General features: G+C 34.5%; 2 protein-coding genes across 6 annotated transcripts in view; one reads left to right on the top strand and one right to left on the bottom strand.

The window, feature by feature from the left end:
* Positions 1–21329, top strand: part of MNS1 (meiosis specific nuclear structural 1) — a 27978-nt gene extending 6649 nt beyond the window's left edge. Inside the window, exons 3-10 of the mRNA XM_016158505.2 lie at positions 3412–3539; positions 12070–12172; positions 12747–12976; positions 13526–13742; positions 13854–13961; positions 18338–18595; positions 19506–19631; positions 21052–21329. Coding sequence (XP_016013991.2) covers positions 3412–3539; positions 12070–12172; positions 12747–12976; positions 13526–13742; positions 13854–13961; positions 18338–18595; positions 19506–19631; positions 21052–21144 — 1263 coding nt within the window. The 3' untranslated portion in view covers positions 21145–21329. The remainder of the gene's footprint in view (positions 1–3411; positions 3540–12069; positions 12173–12746; positions 12977–13525; positions 13743–13853; positions 13962–18337; positions 18596–19505; positions 19632–21051) is intronic.
* TEX9 (testis expressed 9) overlaps positions 10314–22116 on the bottom strand; it is a 158486-nt gene continuing 146683 nt past the window's right edge. For 4 of the 5 annotated variants that reach the window (XM_036218298.1, XM_036218299.1, XM_016158518.2 and 1 more), the window contains one exon: positions 15636–22116. In XM_036218298.1, the coding sequence (XP_036074191.1) occupies positions 22039–22116 (78 nt within the window). In that variant the 3' untranslated portion in view covers positions 15636–22038. Of the gene's footprint in view, positions 11248–15635 lie in introns of those variants that run through there. The other variant, XM_036218296.1, reaches the window with a different exon arrangement.

The raw sequence follows: 22116 nt of genomic DNA, 5'->3' as shown, positions 1-22116 counted from the left end.
CTATAAACATTTGGTTACAAATGTTTGAACTTTTGTTGAACAAAAGTTTTCATTTCTCTTGGATAGAAATCTGGGAGTAGGATGGTTGGGTCAAGTGGGAGTCATACATTTCATTTGAGAGTCTGCCTGTTTTCCAAAGTTGCTGCACTGTTTTGCATTTTGGTTGCTTTGTGGCCTCATCAGTACTTACTGTTGCTTTTCACTCATTGAAACTTTTAATGGGAGAATTGTATATTCATATGCAGTCATAAGAAATAATAGAGAGATCCCACGTTTCCTGTACCATATTTCTCCCAGTGGTATATCTTGCAAAGCTGTAGTACAGTATTACAAATAAGATATCAACAGTGATACAATCCACCATTCTTGTTCATATTTGTCCAATTTTGCTTGTGCTCATGTTAGAATATATGTATATGTGTGTGTATTTAGTTCTGTACAGTTTATCACGTGTAGGTTTGTCTGTCTAGCACCACAGTCAAGATACATAAGAGCTCCAAGACCATAAGGATCCCTTTGTCTTTTTATAAGCAAACCTATCTCTTTCTTGTCCGCCTGCACCTCATCTCTAACTCTGGCAACCACTAATATGTTCTCCATTTCTATAATTTTGTCATTTCAAGAATGTTAAATATTCAACTTAATCAAAAGACAAAAAAAATTTTAATGGGCAAACTATTTCAATAGCCATTTCTCCAAAGAAGATATACAAATGAACAAGAAGTGCAAAAAGATGCTCATTATCATTAGTCATTAGGGAGATGAAAATCAAAACCACAGTGAGATACCACTTCAGACTCATGAGGATTGTTGCAATTTTTTTTTTTTTAAAGGAAAATAAGTGTTGACAAAGATACAGAGAACTTGGAACCCTTATCCATTGCTCACAGAAATGTATAAAGGTGTTGGTGGCTATGGAATACAGTTTGGTAGTTCCTCAAAAAGTTAAACATAGTTACTATATTATCCAGTAATTCTGCTCCTACCCATACACCCAAGATAATTGAAAACATAGGTACACACAGAAACTCATACACAAATATTCATAGCATTATTCATGATAGCCCCAAAGTGGAAACAATCCAAATGCTCATCAGGTGCTGAATGGATAAACAAAAGATGTTATAGCTATGCAACGGAATATTATACAGACGTGAAAAGGAATGGGTTACTGATATGTGCTGCGACATGATGAGCCACGAAAACATTATGCTAAATGAAAGAAGCCAAACACAAAAAGGCCACATATTGTATGATTTCATTGAAATGAAATACCTAGGATAGGCAAATCCATAGAGAAAGATTAGTGATTGCCAGAGGCTGGAGGTGGGAGTGGAGGGGACTGGTGGATGATTGCTAACAGGTATGGGGTTCCTTTTGGGGATGATGGATACATTCTGGAACATTAAAAACTTATGGCCACACAAAAACCTGCATATGGATGTTTATAGCAGCTTTATTCATAATTATCCAAACTTTGAAGCAATGAAGATGTCCTTAAGTAAATAATCCAGACAGAATATTATTCAGTGCTAAAATAAGTGAGCTATCAAACCATTAAAAGGCATGGAGGAACCTAAATTGTGTATTATATGGAAGAAACAAATATGAAAAGGCTGTATATTGTATGATTTCAAGTATATGACATTCTGGGAAAGGCAAAACTGTAGAGATTGTAAAATCCGTTGCCAGGAATTTCAGGGAGGAAGAGATAAATAAATGAAGCACAGAGGAATTTGAGGGCAAAGAAACTACTCTATATGATCCTATAATGGTGGATTGATATCGTTATACATTTGTCAAAACCCATATAATATACAGCACCAACAGCGAACTCTAATGTAAACTATGGACTGTGGGTGATAATGACGTGTCAGTGCATGTTTACCGATTGTAACAAATGTACCACTCTGGTGGGAGATAACAGTGAGGGAGACTCTGCATGTGTGTGTGGGGGCAGAAGGTAAATGGAAATCTGTTCTTTCTGCTCAACTTGCTGTGAACCCAAAACTCCAAAAAATAGTTAATTTTTTTAAAAAAATTCTGCAATGTGTTGATGGTTGCACAACATCGTGAGTACAGTAAAAACTAGCTAGAGTCATGAATTGTGAAAGGTGAATTTATGCTTTGTGAATATCTCAATTTTAAAATAAAGAATTTGTCTTGAATATTTAAGTGGGATCAAACAGCATGTAACCTTTTGGGGTTGGTTTTTCTTCGCTCTGCCCAATTCCTAGAGATTCATCTAGGTTGTTGCTTGTATCAATACTTCATTCCTTTTTGTTGCTGAGTAGTATTCCATGGTATGGATGTACCATGGTTTACTTAACCATTTACTTGTTGAAGAATGTCTGGTATTTCCAGCACTGTCTCTTTTAAGTAAGTCTGCTGTAAACATTTGAGGATGGGCTTTTAAATAAACATAAATTTTAGTTTTTCTGGGATAAATGCTTAAGAGAACAATTGTTGAATTGTAATGGTAATTGCATATTAGCTCTATAACAAACTACCAAACTATTTTCGAGAGTGATTGCATCATTTTACATACTCATCCAGCAATGTGTAAGTAATGGAGTTTCTCATCGGCATTTGGTTTTGTCAGTTTTTATTTTAGCCGTTCTAACAGGTATGTGTTGATAGACCATTTGTAGTTTTAACTTCCATTTCCTCGTGGCTAATGACATTGAACATCTGTTCTCTATTCATGTGCTTCTTCTTCCCTAAATATAGAATTTAATTAAGCCTGTAGATCTTTCTACCATTTTACAGGAAATAAAAGAAAGAAACAAGTTAAATCAGTCAATTTCAGAATTAGGAGATGTGTCCTAATTTCTACAATGAATCAATGGCTTGGAAGAAAGAAGTGTGTGTGGAAGGTGACTAGCAGAATGAGAGGCTTAAAAAAATAGTAACTAGGTGCAATATGTGGACCTTGTTTGGATTTTGATTTGAACAAACCTAAAAAATCTTTGAGACAATTAGGGACACCTGAATATGGACAAGGTTTTAGACCTTACTAAAGAATTATTGTTAATCGTTTAGACATAGTAATGGCATGGTTTTTATAGGAAGAAATTCTTATTAGGTAGAGATCAATACTGAATTATGTATTTGGTAATGACATATCTAGGATTTGTTTTAAAATACTCTAGCAAAAAAAAAAAAAGTGGAGTGGAAGAGTAGGGAAAGATTAGCAAAATACTGATAATTGTTGAAGATGAGTGATGTCTACCTGGGGGTGTACTTTAATATTTTTCTTACTATTGGTGGTGGTTGAAATTTTCCATGACACAATATTTGGAAAAGTATTTATTGAAGTCATAGGTTGTATTTTAAAATAAAACATAGTTGTTTCTCTTGAAGGCACTTGTAGTTTCTTGTTATAAAACAAATAAATTCATCTTTATTCAGGCAGAAGAAAACAAAAGATTGAGGGAACTCCAGCGTGAACAAGAAGAAAAATTGGCTACAGAATTGGCAAAACTAAAACATGAAAGTCTAAAGGATGAAAAGATGAGGCAACGATTAAGAGAAAACAGGTATCTGTTTCTGTAAATTTTATTTATTTAGTCATCATCTTTAAACTTTTATGCAATGCTTAGTACCTAAGAGTGAAATTTCTTCATATCATTGCACTTAGTTAATATTTTGCTTAGAAATACTTATTGCTGTACACACACACATTTTAGAAAAGTTGTATTCATGGTAGTAAATTGTTAATATTTAAGGTGAAAAAAAATCAATTCTTCTCTTTCCTCTAAATGTAATTTTTAAAGTGATCCCTTAAGAGAAACCTTAGGTGATACGTCAATTAATTTTATACCCCTATATGAATTTCCTGGAAAGTGGCTGGTCACCTGTGGTCAACACCTCTCGTGACTGTAATAGGAACTTTCTTTTTCATTCAGCCCTATCTTTGAATAACATTTTTCCCCATTGTTTCAAAATAAATTTCCCTGTAACATCCATCCATTTATCTGAGTTCTGCTATGTGATGAAAAATAAACCATCCAAATTTTGTTCTTCTGTAGGACATCCTATTTATGAATCCACTAAATGTTTTGTATGTTAAATATTCCCCATTCTTTTATTTGTTCACCATCCAGGTTCTCTTCTGTAGATCTATTTAGATTGTTGGTGTTCCTTAACAAAGTATTGCCCCTACGATTTCTTTATATCATTGCACTAGGGTACTGTTTAGTACTTCTAAGAGTGGGACTGTTAACCACAGGGTGAGTTACTTTTTAGGAGCACCCATGTCACCTTGTTGATTAAAACTCAAGGCTAACTAAATGCCATCCTATATTTAGTTGAATATATTGGAAATTTACTTTGATAGTTGTTACATTATATTTTAACTGAGCAGGGCTTTGCAGAATATATGACCTATGGATGAGCTTCAGGAGTTTTGAGCCTCATTATATTTATATGTTTGTAAAATATACCCATGTATTTTTCCAGGTCCACAACTTTTATCAATTCTCTAAGATTATTCTTAAGAAGAGATTTAGAATTACTACTAATGTCTTCTTATTATTCTAGTCTCGAACTATCTTTTTGGACCTTAATTCTCCAATCATTGTTAGCTGTCACTCATGTTGTTATACTATCTGAAGATGAAACAAATATTTCCTCATATTTTTGTCAAATTCACTAATAGAAGAATTAAATAGAGGACCTTTCCACTTCTAGCAATTGTAGACCAGATGTTTCAGATATATGCTCCCTCTGAGAGCAGACTGCCTGGAGAAAGTATATAAATAAGATCTGGGAAAGGAATGAAACCAGAATGGTGAGCCTGGCGTTTGCACCTGCATTTCTCCTGCAGGTTTCTACTGATTCCAGAAATATGGCTGAAAGTGAAACAGAATTCGGCCAATAAGCATTTGGTCAGGTGTTTGACATCATTCTACAAGCTGTATGCTTCAGATTTGTGTACTTTAGTATAGGTTTTACTTCAGTGATACAGAATTTAATTAGATTTTATTAGATGAAGAGATGAAGTGTGAGTAGGTTAGTGGAAAACGTCCAGAAGACAGCATGGAGACACAAAAGGATAGAAAAATATAGATGAACTTAAAGAGATATGGGCTATGGTGGAAAGTTCTAACACATATATAACTTTAGTCCTGGTAGTAGACATCAAAGAGGATGATACAGAGTAGTAGCATCTTGACTGGTAGAGATACTGGTCAAGAATTTTCAGAAATGATAAAAGGCAAAGCCACAGGTTAGAAAACAATAAATAATGAAAACTACACCTATGCTCATCGTAGTCAAATGTTCGAAATCTATCAATAGAGAAAATCATAAAAATAACAAAAGTAGCCACACAAAGACTATTAATCTTCGAAGGAGCAACAATAAAAAGTATGGATGAATTCTGAGCAGCAGGAAACCAGAAGACTGGATTTAAAGGGCTGAAAGAAAATAACAGCTCATCTAGAATTCTATACCTTATGAAAATTTCCTTCAAATTTAAGGCAGAAGTCATCCAGTTGAGTACTCTTTCAAATAGAGTATGGCGCCTCTCAGCAGTGTCAAAACTGCTAATAGTTTCTTATTTTGTGCATAAGCCATCGTAAAATTTTGATTGACATGCAGAAATGGACCATTTTTCTGATGAGTGTATTCATCTGCAAAATGGCAAGTCTAAATTCAAGGAAATGTTGGCTGTGGTGCTTTAAATAGAGTTAAGAAGTCATGAGACTTGATTTTGAATGCATGATTTTTTTAATCCAAGAAAATATCAGTTTTTAACTGGAATTGAGAAACTCACTGCCTATTTTTGTAGTATTTTCTGACAATCCTTTGTATTTCTGTGGTGTCGGTTGTCACCTCTCTTTCATTTCTGATTTTATTGGGGCACACTTTTTTTTAAATCTGGTTAAAGGTTTATCAATTTTGTGTATCTTTTCAAAGAATTAGGTCTTGGTTTTATGGATCTCTTATATTGTGTTTTTTATTTAAATTTATTTCTGCTCTGATTTTTTCTTCTACTCACTTTGGGCTTTGTTTATTCTTTTCTGGTTCCTTTAGATACAAGGTTATATTATTTGAGATTTACTTGTTTTTCAAGGTAGGCCTGTGTTGCTGTGAATTTTCCTTTTGGAACTGCTTTCACTGTCCCATAGATTTTGAGTTGTTGTATTTTCATTTTCACTTGTCTCAAGATATCTTTTGATTTCTTTCTTAACCTTGTTGTTAACCAATTCATTGTTCAGGAGCATGTTATTTAGCCTCTATGTTTTTGTATGCTTTTCAGTTTTCTTTGGATTGATTTCTAGTTTCATACCATTGTGATCAGATAAGATTCCTGATATGATTTTAATCTTAAATTTATTGAGAGTCGTTTTGTGGCCTAAAATGTGTTCTGTCCTGGAAAATGGTCCATGTGTACTTGAAAAGAAGGTATATTCTTCTGCTTTTGGGTGAAATGTTCAAGAAAATCAGTTTAAAAAATTAAAAATCTGTTAAGTCTATCTGTTCTAATATGTCTGTCTGGATGATCTATTTTCTTCTTCTTATTATTAATGTCAATGGAGTTAAAATTCCCTACTATGACTGTATTATTGTTAAACTCTCCTTTTATGTTCATCATTATTTGCTTTATATATTTAGGTGCTCCTGTGTTGGGTTTATACATACTTACAAGTGTTATATCCTCTTGTGGATTGATCACTTTAGCATTATGAAATGTCCTTCTTTGTCTTGTGACAGTGTTTGTTTTAGTCTGTTTTGTGTAATGTAAGTATTGCTACCCCAGCTGATTTTTTTTTTTCATTTTCTTTTGCATGAAATACCTTTTCCATCACTTTAATTTCAATCTGTTTGTCTTTTGATCTGAAGTGGGTCTCTTGTAAGCAGCATATGTACGGGTCATTTTTTTTTTTTTTTTATTTAGTCACCATGTCTTTTGATTGGAGCATTTAGTCTATTTACATTTAATTATTGATAGGTATGTAGCTGTTGCCATTTTGTTGTTTTCTGATTGTTTTTGTAGTTTTGTGTTCCTTATTTTTCCCCTCTTGTATTTTGATGATTTTTTATAGTGTTATGTTTGGATTTCTTTCATTTATCTCTTGTATATCTCATAGATTTTTTGTTTGTGGTTACCATATGCTTCATATATTCAAGCTATGTTGATAGCAGCCTACATTAAGTTGATATTCACTTAATTTTGAACACATTCTAAAATCACTATAATTTTTACTCACTCCCTCCACATTTATGTTTTTGTTTTTTACTTCTTTGTGTGTGTGTGTATCCCTTAATTTACTGTTGTGATTACACATGGTCTTCCTAATTCTGCCTTTTAACCTTTGTACTAGCTTTATAGTTAGTTGATTGATCCACTTTTATTTTTTGCCTTTGTCAATGAAGATATTTTCTTATTCATATTTTTTATCTTATTTTATTCTTCTTAAATCTTTTTAATATTTCTTATAATACTGGTTTAGTGGTACTTAACTCTTTTAGCTTTTTCTTGTCTGGGAAACTATCTCTCCTTGGGTAGAAGTAATCTTGGTTGTAGGTCTTTGGTTTTCATCACTTTGAATAATTTGTGGCATTCCCTTCTGGCCTGTAAAGTTTCTGTCGAGAAATCAGCTGGGGAGTTTGTTGGGAGCTCCCTTATATGTCACTAACTGCTTTTTTTCTTGCTACTTCTAGGATTCTCTCTGTGTCTTTAACCTTTGGCAATTTAATTATGATGTGTGAGCTTCTTCGGGTTCATCTTGTTTGGGACTCTCTGTGCTTCTTGGACTTATATGTCTATTTACTTTACCAGGTTAGGAAAGTTTGTATTCATTTCTTTAAGTAGGTGTTCAATCCCTGCTCTCTTTTCTCCTTCTGGGATCCCTATGATGCAAATGTTGGGATGCTTGATATTGTCCCAGAGGTTCATTATATTATTCACTCTTTTTTTTTTAATTCTTTTTTTTCTTTTTGCTGTTCTGATTGGGTGTTTTCCACTACTTTGTCTTCCAGATTGCTAATTTGATGCAGTTTCATCTAAACTACTCTTAAGTCTTCTGTCTCCTTTTTAATATTTTCTTTCTCTTTGTTGAAGTTGTCACTGAATTTATCTATTCTTTCCCTGAGTTCACTAAGCATATTTGTAACCAGTATTTTGAACTCTGCATCTGGTAGATTGCTTGCTTTCATTTTGCTCTTTTTTGGAGTTTTGTCCTGTTTGTTCATTTGAGACATGTTTTTTTGTCTCTTCATTTTGGCTGCCTCCTTGTGTTTGTGTCTGTGTATCAGGTGGATGTGCTATACCTCCTGACCTTGTCAGATAGGCCTTACGTAGTTGGTGTCCCATGGGGCCAATCTGCCTGGTCACCTGAGCCGGGTCCTCCAGGAGTGTCCTTTGTGTGGGTATGTGTTCCCTCTTGTCGTAGTTGAGCCTTGATTGCTGTTGGCATGTCAGTGGGTGAGACTGACCCTCAGGGAGACTGGTCGTGAGGACTGGCTATGACTATAGTGGATTAGCTGTTGTGCAGGGGCTGACCCCACAGAACTAGGGTCACCTTAGTGGGTCTCCCTTCCAGTGTGCCATTTGTGAGCTAGCTGGGTCATGCTCTGGTGTGGTCTGAAGGTGGCCACTGGATTTGTTGGTTCCGGAGACTCTTGGGAGGGACTCCTGTCCAGGTCAAGTTCAGCTGCTGCTTGTGACCGGCCTGGGGCTACCTGGTAGGCACTACAAAGTGATCTGTGGTTGCCCCTTGTGCTGCGCCTTGAGTCACTTGGGAGAGGCTATGCCGTGAACTGAGGCTGGCTGCCATTAGTTCCAGGCTTGGGACCCTTTAGTGGGCACCACAATGTGAACTGAGGGCAGCCACCACTTGTGCTGAGCTTGTGACCATTTAGTTGAAGCTATGTTCCAAGCCAAGACTGGCTGCTGCCTTTTCCAGGCTTGGGGCCACCTGATAGGAGTTATATAAGTTGTTATTGGTCTCTGCTTGTGCTGAGCTTGGGGCTATTTAGCAAGAGCTATGGGCACACTGAGGCCAGATGCTGCTTGTTTGGGGTTTGTGGAGAGATTTTTACAGAAGTCCACAGCATGAGCCAAGACAGGTTGCTTGTGTGGAAAAACCACTGGAAGAGGTTTGGGCCAGGTGTGCGAGTTGGGTGGGACAGGGTCTCAGAGATGGTCAGTGGTGTTAGCCAGGTTATTAAAGGCTCAGATATGGTGGCTGCCAGCCAGGTGGAAGGAGCACTCAACAAAGGAATAATGGCACCTACTAATGTTTCAGTCCCTGGAGAAAGCTGCGCCTGACCCCTGCCCTTCCAGGCCTTACCCTGAAGTTAGTCAATTTAGTTCCTCCCCATATGTCCCTGGAGCTCTTGGAGCTGCTGCCCCTGTACTGGAGCCTAGAGTCAAGTGAGTTTGTGAGCAACTAGTTCATGCACAGGTTTCTCAAGTGGAACACTTCAGTCTCCTGCAGCCCTCTGTCTCACTTGGATGTAATCTCCTCTGGTTTTCATGGCTAGATGTTATGAGAACTGCTCTTCCCAGCACTGGTGTCCCAGGCTGGGGAGGTTAGTATGGGGCTGGGACCCCTCACTCTTCAAGGGGAACCTCTGCAAGCCAAGATATCCCTTCTGATTCTTAATTGCCATACCATTGTTGTGGGACTTACCTCTTCTGTTTCTTCAGTCTCGACATGGCTTCTTTATATCCTTGGTTATAGGAATTCTGTTCAGCTAGCCTTCAGGTGGTTCTCAATTATTACTCTCTAATGTAGCTGTAATTTTGACGTAGTTGTAGGAGGAGGCAGGCACAGCATTTACCTACACTCCCATCTTAACCGGAAGTCTCCTAAGGGTATCTTTAAGACCAAAATTGAAGACTTCTTCTCTAGGATATGAATACCTATTTTAAAGCTCCAGTAATTAAGATAGTGTTGTTTTAGCACGGGATAAACAAATGAATCAAAGGAATAGATTAAAGCAGTTCTTCTCTACAAGAAAATTGAAGCCCTAATGACCTAAGGCATCCATTATATGTAATGAGTTAACTTCCTGTGGATCTGAAATAATACTGGCTATATCACTGTCTTTGAGGAAATTAAAAATACAGTCACTCAATTTCCTTTGAGGCATAATTCTCTTATGGAACCCCAGGTTAGGAAGGATGGGATGGAAAATCCAAAAACAGATCCATGCATGTATTCACACTGCTGGATCAATTATATAGTCATATGGAAGAAAATGAACTTGGTTTTTACCTAGCACCACGCACAAAAATCAATTCCTAAAGAGTTGTAGTCTAAAAATGAACAGTGAAACAAAGCTTTGAGAGACTAATATAAGGAAATATCTTTATGTCTGTGGGGTGGGCACCATTTATCAAAACAACACAAAAGTCATTGACAGTGATGAAAAAGATCAATGAATTAAGAATACTTCTCTTCATCTAAAGAAATCACTATAAGAGTAACCACAGACTGGAAGGAGATACTTACAGTGCATATAACCAACAAGAAATATGTATCCAGAATATATAAAGAACTTTATGCAACAGTAAGTAGACAATCCAGTATAAAAATAGACAAAAAATATTGAACAAGAACTTTACAGAAGATATAAAAATGACTCAGTTCTATTAGTAATAGGGAAACAACTTAAAATTCCAGTGCTGTATTCCACATCTGCAAGAGTGGTTCAAGTTAAAAAGAATGCCTGAACTAAAAAGGCTTTAGTGAAGATGAGTAGCAGTGGGAGCACTTAGGCACTGTTTGCAAATCTGTACAAATTATCGGGAAACTGGTATTATCTATCAAATTTGAATATAGTCTACCCTTTGACTCAAATTTTACTCAGGTGTATATCCAATAGAAATGTGTGCACTTGTGTTTCAAATGAATGTCATTATTAACACATTGGTCGTTTGGAATTTGATGCACATTTTTTGGTAAAGGCAATATTAATAAATTGTGGTTGGGTTTGTACATAGTTTCACAATCATTAATACCCCCCCCCCCCAAAAAAAAGCTTGTATACGTAGCTCAGATTGTTAGTAAAAACATATATAGACTGGGAAACTTAATCCTCATTTATAATCTTTTTATGACAGCAGGCAATCCATTGTCCTACACATTGGCAACTATAGTAGTAAGGGCAGGAAGGGGGCACATCATAACACCAGAATATTTCTCTTCCCTTACCCCTTATGACTCTCTCTCTTTGTAGGTGTGGGGTACTTGAAGTTGAGTTTATAATTAGGTGGGTGCCTCTGTGTTCCTGTAAGAATTAAGAGATATATATATATATATATATATATATATATATATATATATATATATATATATATATATATATATATATCTAGGTGACATCTAAGGATCCTTCCAACTCAAAATTCTCATATTCGATTGTATTCAGAATTATGGCTGGCACATAAAAATGAAAAGTTTTATATAGCATATTGTTTTCACTAAGGTTAGGAAAGTGATAGATTCAGAAGTAATTCAGAGATTATCTGAGGCCAATTCCCAGTTTTTAACAGATAAGTAAACAAGCCCAGAGAAGTGAAACAAGCTTTCCCTGGTCATTCACTCTTCATCATCATCATCAAAAAATAATGACCACTTATAGAGTGTTTACTGTGTAACAGGTACTTTTCTAAGCTGTTTAGACACATTAACTAATTTAATTCCCACAGTTACCCCCTGTTACAAATAGCGAAACTGAGGAACAAAATTTAAATAACCTGCTTAGGTTTAAACCCCCTTTTAGCGTGATAGTATTAGTAGCTGGGCAGAAATTTTAACCAATATTGATAAAGTACCTTCTCTAAGTCAGCTATTGGCAAAAAGATTTTTAGTGATGATTATTGAAAATAAAAGCACTGGGTTGTCTAGAAAATTAATAAGTGTCTCATTTCAAATGCTTTCTGATTTTTCTGTAGATGAAGGAAGAAAAAGACTTTTTTCAAAGTAGTTATATAAATGTTTTATTTATTTAGAAAAAAGTTCTTTTAAATTTCAGATATAGATTATTTTTAAAATAGTAAGAGCACTGTGGTCCTCAAGTTTAAATTTCTGTCTTTTGTTTCTTAAACAGTATTGAGCTCAGAGAATTGGAGAAGAAATTAAAAGCAGCTTACATGAATAAAGAAAGGGCAGCTCAGATTGCCGAAAAGGATGCCATTAAATACGAGCAAATGGTAATCACGTTTCTGCTCATTGTTTTCTGTATTTTTAGCTTCATTTAGGAAACTAAAAATAGACCAATTTTTTGGAAATTGTTACATACTGTAAAGAATTTAGACTGCTATATTTCTCAAATACTTTTATACTTTTCAGATCTTTAGAGAATAGGAAATCATGGATTATATATCATTGAGCCTTGTTTAATAGCAGAGCCTTTCAGAGACAAAGAATTAGGTTGCTGCTAACAATGAATGGTTTTATTCAGTAACTCCTAACATTCTTTATGGTCTCTAACCAATTATTCTTTGACAAACCAATATAGTAAAAGTTGTAAGCATGATCAGTATATTTTAATGTTATTAAATTTTTTATTTTTAAATGTTTTAAAAAATAAACTATAATTTTAGGTAGTAAACTTTTCTGTCTTATAAACAATAGTCTCATCATGTTTCCCTTTATCTGTTCCCTAGACAGATAAAAATATTATATGTAGCAGGTTTTATGATACTCAATTACATTTATTTAAAATATTCTATCATACTGTGCTCACATTTGAAAATGGAAAGATAAATTTTGTTTTGATAATAGAAACATGATGCTGAAATAGCCAAAACCATGATGGAAGAACACGAGAGAGTAATAAAGGAAGAGAATGCTGCAGAGGTCAAACGAAATAAAATAAAAGCACAGTACTACCTTGACTTAGAGAAACAACTTGAAGAACAAGAAAAAAAAAAGCAGGAAGCTTATGAGCAGTTGCTGAAAGAGAAACTCATGATTGATGAAATTGTTAGGAAAATCTATGAAGAAGATCAATTGTAAGTTAATCCAAACTTTTGACATACCTAAAGATTTACATTAGATTGATCACAGGCTTGTTTTGAAGAGGTATGGCACCTGAATAGCATCTAATACACAGTAAGTCCTTAGTATATGTTAAGATCACATAAACTGATAACAACTCTTATTTGTCATTGTTAGTATGTTAATTATGTGGTAATTAATAAATGCTTATTAATGACTAAACCTTTTTCTTAAATATGCCTACATATATTATATGTCAGAGGACTTCTTTTCTGATGAATTTCCGTGGTAGACAGCTGAAGTGTAGGGTCCTGTGAGGCTGATGTAAAAAGGTTGTAGCCTTTTTGAAATGAGATGCATAAAACTTCATTAACAGGTTAGAGAAGAGGCATAGTAGTATTTTACTCAGAGAAAATTCATAACTCATTTAGTGGCACATAGTGGACACTCAGAATGTTGCATGAACAAACTAAATAAGAAAGCCATTTTCCACATTGAAGGAAATGACATTTTTTGATATTTGTTGCATTTTTGAAATTATTTTACTCACTATTACATTTTAGAGAAAGACAGCAAAAGTTAGAAAAAATGAATGTAACTCGAAGCTATATAGAAGAGTTTCAAAAAGAGCAGGCTCTCTGGAGAAAAAAGAAATATGAGGAGATGGAAGAAGAAAACAGAAAAATCTCAGAGTTTGTCAATATGCAGCAACAAAGAGAAAATGATTGGATGGCAAAAGTTCAAGAAAATGGAGAAAAAAGGCTACAGCTTCAGAATATGGTATTAAAATAATCACTTATTTAACATTGGAGAAATTCTGAAATGTTTGTTATGGGATTTGGTTCCTATAAATGTTTGAATGTTTTGTTCTTTTTTAAAAAAATTTAATAGCTGGCTCAGAAATTGGCAGAAATGTTGCAGCAACGTGAAGATTTGGAACAAGTGCGACAAGAATTATATCAGGAAGAACAAGCTGAAATACATAAGAGGAAGCTAAAAGTAAGTTTTGGAAATTGAAACGAAGCAGTAGAAACATACACTTAAACCCAACTATACTGATAAATAAATTATATGTAAATAGTGTAAACGCTACAATTAAAAGAAATTTTCAGGCTGAACAAAAATGCTAGACCCAGGCTGCAATTCACAAATTGCATTAAAAAGCATGATGCAACTATATTGTTAATAAGAAACACAGTTTAAATATGAAGACACGTATCATTTAAAAGCAGAAGGATGGAGAAAGATATACCACACAAACATGAATCAAAATCAAGTTGGAGTGAAAATCAGGATTGTAACAGGGTTAATTTATCTGGAGGATGTACTAGGCCTAAGTGTGATGAACCTAAATCAAGCTTCAAAATATGTGAAGCAAAACTGGCAAAACCAAAAGGAGAAATAGATCCAGAATTATAATTAATGATTTCAGTACCTCTTCTTATTTATGTATAGTTAAGTAGTTAGAAAACCATAGGATATAGTGTTGAACAACAATGTCAATAAATTTGACGTCAAGTCAAGGTTATTTGCTGATTTGCTAATTGGGTTGTTTGTTCATTTATAATAGAATTTTGAGGGTATTTTTTGTGTTATTTTTTGTGTCAGGTGTGTATTTTACAAATATGTTCTAATCTGTTGCTTATCTATTCATCCCCTTAACAGGGTAATTCTCTTAGCAAATGTTTTCAATTTCTATGAAGTCCAATTTATCAATTTTTGTTTTTATGGATTGTACTTTTTGGCATTAATTCTAGGAAGTCTTTGCCTAAACCCTGAAGAATTTCCCCTTTTCCCCTAAGTTTTTGACTTTCACATTTAAGTCTGCGATCCATTTTGAATTAACTTTTTGCATAAGGTGTGTGACTTGGGTGAGCTTTCAGTTTTTCCTTTTGGATGTCCCATTGTTCCATACCATTTGTTGAAAAGATTCTCTTTCCCACACTGAATTACTTTTGCACCTTTGTTAAACACAGTTGAACATATTTGTTGGGTCTGTTCCTGGGATCTCTGTCTGTATGTAGATATGTCTGTCCCTCCATCAATACCACATAGTTTTGATTACTGTAGCTATATAATAAGTCTTTAGAATTCCTTTGCCTTTCCATATAATTTTTAGAATTATCTTGTCTCTATCTACAAATAGTCTTCTGGCATTTTGATAGGAATTACATTAAATCTGAATGTCAGTTTCGGGAGGACTGACATGTTTACTATGTTGAGTTTCCAATCAATGAAGGCAGTATGACTCTCCATTTATTAGATCATCTTTGAGCATTTTCATCAGCGTTCTACAGTTTGGAACATAGAAATCCTGTTTGTTTTGTTACTTTTATATCTAAGTAATATTTTTAGTGATTGTAAATGGAGTTTTAATGTTAACTTCAGTGTGCATTTACTCATTGCTAATGAATTGGCTTTTTTATATTTATCTTGTATCTTATAACCTTGCTGAATTCACTTAGTAGGTCTAGGTGGTTCCCCCCCCCCACGTTGTCAGTTATGTCTTCTGCAAATGAGGACAGTTTTACTTCTTGTTTTTGTATCCACATTTCCTTTTATTCTTTTTGCCTTGCTATTATTGTACTGGCTAAAGCTAGCACTACGTTGAGTATGAGTGACAAGAGTAGACATCAACTATTTTGTTTCTTAGGTGGGCACATGAAAACAATGTGTATCCTGCTGGTCTACAGATGTAGATGAGATCCTGTTGGTTGATGGTGGTGTTAAGTTCTTCTGTATCCTTGCTGATTTTCTGTCTAGTTGTTCTATCAATTGTTGAGAGAGGGTTGTTGAAATTTCTAACCATAATTGTGGATTTGTATATTTCACTATTCACAAAGCAATTTTTTGAGGTAAAATTCATGAATCATAAAATTTACCATTTTGTTTTAAAGTGTACAGTTCAGCAGCATTTAGTACACTCACAATGTTTTGCAACCATCACCTCTGTCTAGTTCCAAAACATTTTCATTATCCCAGAAGGCTACATTGTACCCATTAAGCTATATGGATACACCAATTTTGTTTACACATTCAACAATTGAGGGATGTTTTGTTTATTTCCACATTTTGATTACTGCGAACCTTGCTGCTGTGTACATTTGCGTACAAGTTTTTGTTTGAATATTAAATTCTTTAGGGTTGTACCTAGGAGTGGAATTATTGGGTCGTATGGTAATTCTGTGTTTAACTTTTTGAAGAACTGCCCAACTGTTTTCCACAATGGCTGCACCATTTTTTAGTCCTACTACCAACGTATGAGGGTTCTAGTTAAAAAAGTTAAGAATAAAATGGTGAAGACAGGAGTGTTATCACCAAATAAGTAGAACATAAAGTGAATCACAGATATCGTATATAAAAGGTATAATCAATAATGAACATTTAATCTTCCATGTAATGTTACATTGAAGTATACAACTTTAAAAGCTATTAGAGCTCCAAAGAAAATGTATCAGAATACTACAAGGGGAAAAGGTGTTTAACACCACTAGAGATGAAAAACAAATATTTTAACCTACCAACTGAAAGTCTGCATTCTTTTTATTATTGGTTGAAGAGAAAACTTGCAATTTAGAGGATAAGATTACTACATATCAAAATCTATAAGATTTTGTAAATCTGAGGCAATTATTAAACCAGGAACAAAGGAAAAAATAGTAATGTGAAAATCTAGACAGCACAACTTACTGATTTAAAAATACAGTGATTTCAAAAAATGTGGAAAAACCATACAAAATAATATTAAGGATATTTCCTATATCAAAAGCCCTTTGTGCCCTGCCTCACATTCTCTCAGCTTCACCTCCGATTTCAGTGACAGCTGTGGAGAACAATTGTAAGGGCTTAGACTGACTCGATGCCGACAGCTTCCTAAAGAGTGGAGGTGAGGGTAGGGACAGGGAGTTAACATTTAACAGTGGATAGAAGTTGAAGGATAAATGCTTCTTCCTGTTGGCCTTTGGGAAAGGGTGAGGGAAGGTCCTGAAGGTGCTCCATGCCTTCCTTACAAGGTCCTGGCAATATTAAGCCTCACGTGCTGCCCAGGGTAGTAAGGAGCTCAGTAATGTACCACTGTGTTGACTTTTCTTCCTTCCCTGTTTCACTGTCCCTCGCCGATGTTCTTTGAGATCCCTGATAAAATACCTATATACAAGTCCTTGTTTAAGGCTCTGCTTTCAGAGGCAAACCCAGACTAAGATCTCTATAAGTTTGCAGGCTCAGAGTAGTTGTACAGAAATTTCAAACATTCAGTGGACAGCTATTTCTCAAACTACATAATAGGTTTTAGAACACAGAAAAGGATGGAAAATTATATAACTTTATACTCCTAACCCAGACATATCAAAGAGTACATGCAGATTGGCTCACTTAAACCCCACTTTTTAAAAACATTTTATTATAAAGGCTATAAAGTTGAAACTACATTTTTCTTTTATCTAGAATTCTTCATACAATGTAGGTTATCTTCAGCCCTTTCAAGGTGTGAAGATGTAATTTAGCAAAATGAGACAGTAGCCACACCAGGAAGACCCAGGTTACTGGGGTAGCTTTGGTAGAGTTACCATCATGGAATTTGAGCAGCAGGATGTCGTCTTGGTTCCCTGGACTTCTTGGAGTTCTGTATGCCACCTGATGGCCAGTAGTAAATCCCTTATAGTTTGTAGTCTGTAAGTAAGAACCTGGACTGTATAGCTGTTAAGCCAATATTTTGAATGCCTTGAGGATATGGGACTATATGGAGCTTGTGTGAGAATTAGGCAAGGTTAAAGGACTTAAAATTTACATCATTCCTAATTGACAGATTATAAATAAAGTGTTATTGGCAGAATGCGGGTGTTAAGTATATGAGTAATCACTGTAAAATTTATATTTTTTGGTTATGTTTGAAATTTTTCATGGATGTTGGGAAAATTAAATCTAGGAAAGGACATTAACTTTTCCAAGTAAATTGGAATGTCCATTAAAAACTTAGGATTGTCATTGCTAGATTATTGTTCTGAAAATTATCAATGATTTGAACAATAGCTTCAGGCAAAATTCTAGAATGATTCATAGTTGGTACAAATTTCACAGAACACAGATTTGATAAACTTAGGTGTACAAAAAGTTTTCATATCAGCTCTTTTCAAAGTAGTTATGTGTTAATTCTGAGTACAAAAACAAGATGGTAAATTTACAAATTAAAATTTAAAAACAAGTAAAAGTAACATTTCCTTTAACCAACCAGTTTTAAAAGGATAAGGCAAAGTATTATCTTAAAAGGCTTAATTTTTTAGTTTTAGTTCATAGTGTAACACTAAGCTTACCTAAACTGTCCCACTCTTTATAACTGCTGTAAAAAAAAGTTAACTTCTATATACATTATTGTTTAGGAGGAAGCAGAAGAGAAATTGAGAAAGCAAAAGGAGTTGAAGCAAAATTTTATAGAACAAATGGCCCTGAAGGAACTAGTACTACAGTCTGCAAAAGAGGAAGAGGAGATCTTTAGAAAAGCTATGTTAGCTAAACTTGCTGAGGATGATCGAATAGAATTAATGAATGCTCAGAAACAAAGAATGAAACAACTAGAACACAGGAGGGCTGTGGAAAAACTTATTGAAGAGCGTCGCAACCAGTTCCTTGCAGACAAAGTAAGTGTTTTGTTTTTTGGTCATTAAATGGCAACTGGCTCATGTATTCATCCACTAAACATTTAACTGAGAACCTTTGATGTGCCAGATAATGTTAGATATTTGTTTACTAATCATATAACACATACATTTTTTTTCCCTTTCTGGTTTCCATGACTTTGACAAGGAGTGGTCTGAAGAAATAGTGATCATAGTAAATTAGTTATTCCATAGAAAAGCTTTGCATTAATACTACTTTAACCTAATTCTGAGCTGCAATTCACTATTTCAGTGGTCTTCTTTTAGCATCCTTCCCTATCTAACAGGATTTTTGGGCTACATTTTCATAAGAGATCTTTTAAGCCCTAACACTTTTTAAAACTAGTCTTCTCTTCCATATCATATGGCTCAGAATTTTGGTGTGATTGAGTATTTGGAAGTCTTTCCTGAGAAATAGTGGTTCCCCCTGTATAACTCTTGCTGGTACTCTTGTCCTTCATACAAGCTTTTAAAAATTTGATGTATATGGAAATATCTTTTAGATATCCCTATTATGTTTTACCCACTGTTTTTTTGTCTGACACTGCAAGCTTGCCTTCAACCACAGGATAAGCATTCAATAAATATTTGTTGAATTAATTAGGAAATGACTTCTTTGAACATTTCTTCTTGGGTTAGGAAGAAATTGTCCTGAAAATGTGTACTTGTCTCCCTAAAAATCCCAGTCATAACTACTGTTCTTTGTAACTTTAAAGGAATAGTGACTGTAAAAGGTATGTATATATAATATGTATATACCATCTGGTGTCTTTTGAAGTGTTAATAAATGTTCATTAATCTTATCTAATTCATTGTAAGGGTAAGTTTTGATAACTTCTTAAAAGGTTAATGTATTTTGTGATAATTAGTAAAATTTTACTTAAATTTCCAGCAACATGAACTGGAAGAATGGCAGTTGCAGCAAAGAAGACAAGGATGTATTAATGCAATTATTGAAGAAGAGAGACAGAAACTTCTCAAAGAACATGCTACAAAATTATTAGGCTATCTCCCTAAAGTAAGTGAGATTTAACTCAAAGTGGGTTCCTCATGACCTCTACCAGTGGGGCAAACTATGGTATTAGGGTTACAGAAGGCCTGGGTTTTGCTCACTTCTTGCTGTTATCAGGCAGCAGCAGTGGGATCTTAGCCAGTCACTGAACAGCTTTAAAATGAGTTAGTCTTGGCACATTTCTAGAAGTATAAGCTAGATTTATTGAAATTAAATTTTAGAGATTTTTTTCCTCCCCTTTCAGTATAAGAGGCCTAAAACTAAACTACCCTAAAGCAATTGTGAGACTTTGTTTCTCAAAGGTGATACTGATGACAAGATTTTCCCTGTATATCATTAATACCAACAACAGATGCATGCTTGAACTGAGTCTGTGATAGAGCTGCTCTACAATAGGAGGTTGTGTTATAACTAGGTAACCCATTTTTAAAAGTTCTTCCAGAAGATAGCAAACTTTCATGTACATCTGAAATATTTTGACTATAACTGAGTTTCATAGGCCACATAAACATATGAACTCATGTAAATAGTTTCCATCCTTCAGATACAGAAATCATGCCATTTGATATTAAAGAAGAATCGAGTGCCTATTTTGTATTTAGTCCAGTGCTAAGTAAGGAAGGAAAAAGAAACAGGTAATTATTGCTCACAGGATCTTATAGTTTAATTGTTTAAACAGGATTAATGAATACAAAATGTATTAATAAAAAAAAGCCATATGGAATTGATAAATTCCATGAAATAGACCACACATCTTGGAGAGTCTTGAGGCTTAGATATGTTTTAAGGAAATAACTGTAGAGATGAAGAGTCTAGTAAACCAGATATCCTAAAGTAACTTTTGTCCTTTAGGTTCTGATGAGCCCAAGTGACCAAAATTATTCTTTAGATCCTTTAATTATAAGTACATACTTAAGTTCAGTTGGTTTTTAAAGAGCCTTTTACTGTAAGGGAAAAGAAAAGAGAATTTCAAAGGGCTAGGGCTAGTTTAAATGGCTTAACTCCAAACCTGAATTCTTTCCTGCAAGACTGAATGTTTGGTGATTAGCCATAGAACTGAGGCAAGAGCCACTCCCATGCACGGATCTGGCAAAGCTCAGTCTCATTACCCTGTCCCCTCATATCATATTGTAAGGCTGTTTCCAGATAAGGGTAGGGTATAGTATAAATTCTTTCCCATTCACCCAATCCAAGCAGTAGTACTTATAGTAGTAAAGTAGAAGAGTCCAGATTCTTGTGATGCTTTTGACATTGGAACTGATAAATCAGAAATTAGGTTAGTCTAAGAATATTCAATATATACATCAAGTCATAATTTCAGAAAATGATTTTCATAAATTTTAGAGATAACTACAAATTTCATGTCTATATATAAGCATTAATGATATATTCTGGCATTCAGAGTAACAAAATATTTTTCTTGTAGGGAGTGTTCAAAAAAGAAGATGATATTGATATGCTTGGTGAAGAATTTAGGAAAGCATATCAGAAAAGGAGTGAAATTTGTGAAGAGAAGTGATGACAAGATGTGGTAAAACCTGGGTTCTTTTGCATGTTACCACTAGATGTCAGTGTAACTCTTGTTTTCCAGTTCAGTGTTAGGACTCCATTGTCTATTTGGATTTTCTAAGATACGTCTAATTGTAAACAATAAGAAAACATGCTTTCTGATAATTAAAATCCTGAATACTTTTAACTGCAAAATTGCTTTCAGTCAAAGTCTTTTTGTACTGATAATATGAATATCTGAGTTCTATACCACATTATAGCAATCCATACATATAAACATAGTATACTCTGGCCTAACTTCTCCATACCACTCCTACTGTTCAGAGCTTTTTATGCATCCCCATTTGGGCTACAGTTCTATGTTTAGAATTAATTTTTGTTTAAAGCATCTGTCTGAGCATGTGACAACATGGGGAGCAGACAGCCATCCAAAAGCCAAGGAAGGCCTCAGAAGAAGCCAACGCCATGCCCTCAGCCTCCAGAACTGTAAGGCAATTATTTGTTATGGCAACCCTAGCAAATTAATACAATAGATATAAAAGTACTTTTAAAAATACTTAATGTTTAAAAACACAATGTGAAGATTTCACTTTGTAAGAGAGAAGAAAAGTAATTAAAAACAATTTCAGATAAACTATCATTTATGAACTAGAGCTAAAGCTCCAAAATGTAAAATATTTTCTGTTCAAGTATAGTTGAGAAAGGGCTAGTAGGTCATAAGAAAAAATCAAAAGTTACTTTTATTTTATATTTCCCCTCAACCTAAACAAGGAATTCTTTGGAGTTGTTTTAATTTCATTATCAAATATAGTCATTGCTTAAGAGTAAAAATAATTCAAACTATTACAAGGTAATATGTATATTCATTACATACTGTAGATCGTAGAGACCAAGTAAAGATCATTTAAGGATTTCCCCATTCAAGTGCCTTTAGAAACTCCTCTTCAGTGAAAGACAGCATCGTGGCAGCTTCAATATGCAT

This window comes from Rousettus aegyptiacus, unplaced genomic scaffold (assembly GCF_014176215.1).
Source record: "Rousettus aegyptiacus isolate mRouAeg1 unplaced genomic scaffold, mRouAeg1.p scaffold_m13_p_3, whole genome shotgun sequence".
Lineage (NCBI taxonomy): Eukaryota > Metazoa > Chordata > Mammalia > Chiroptera > Pteropodidae > Rousettus > Rousettus aegyptiacus.
This window is presented reverse-complemented; position numbering and strand designations above follow the sequence as displayed.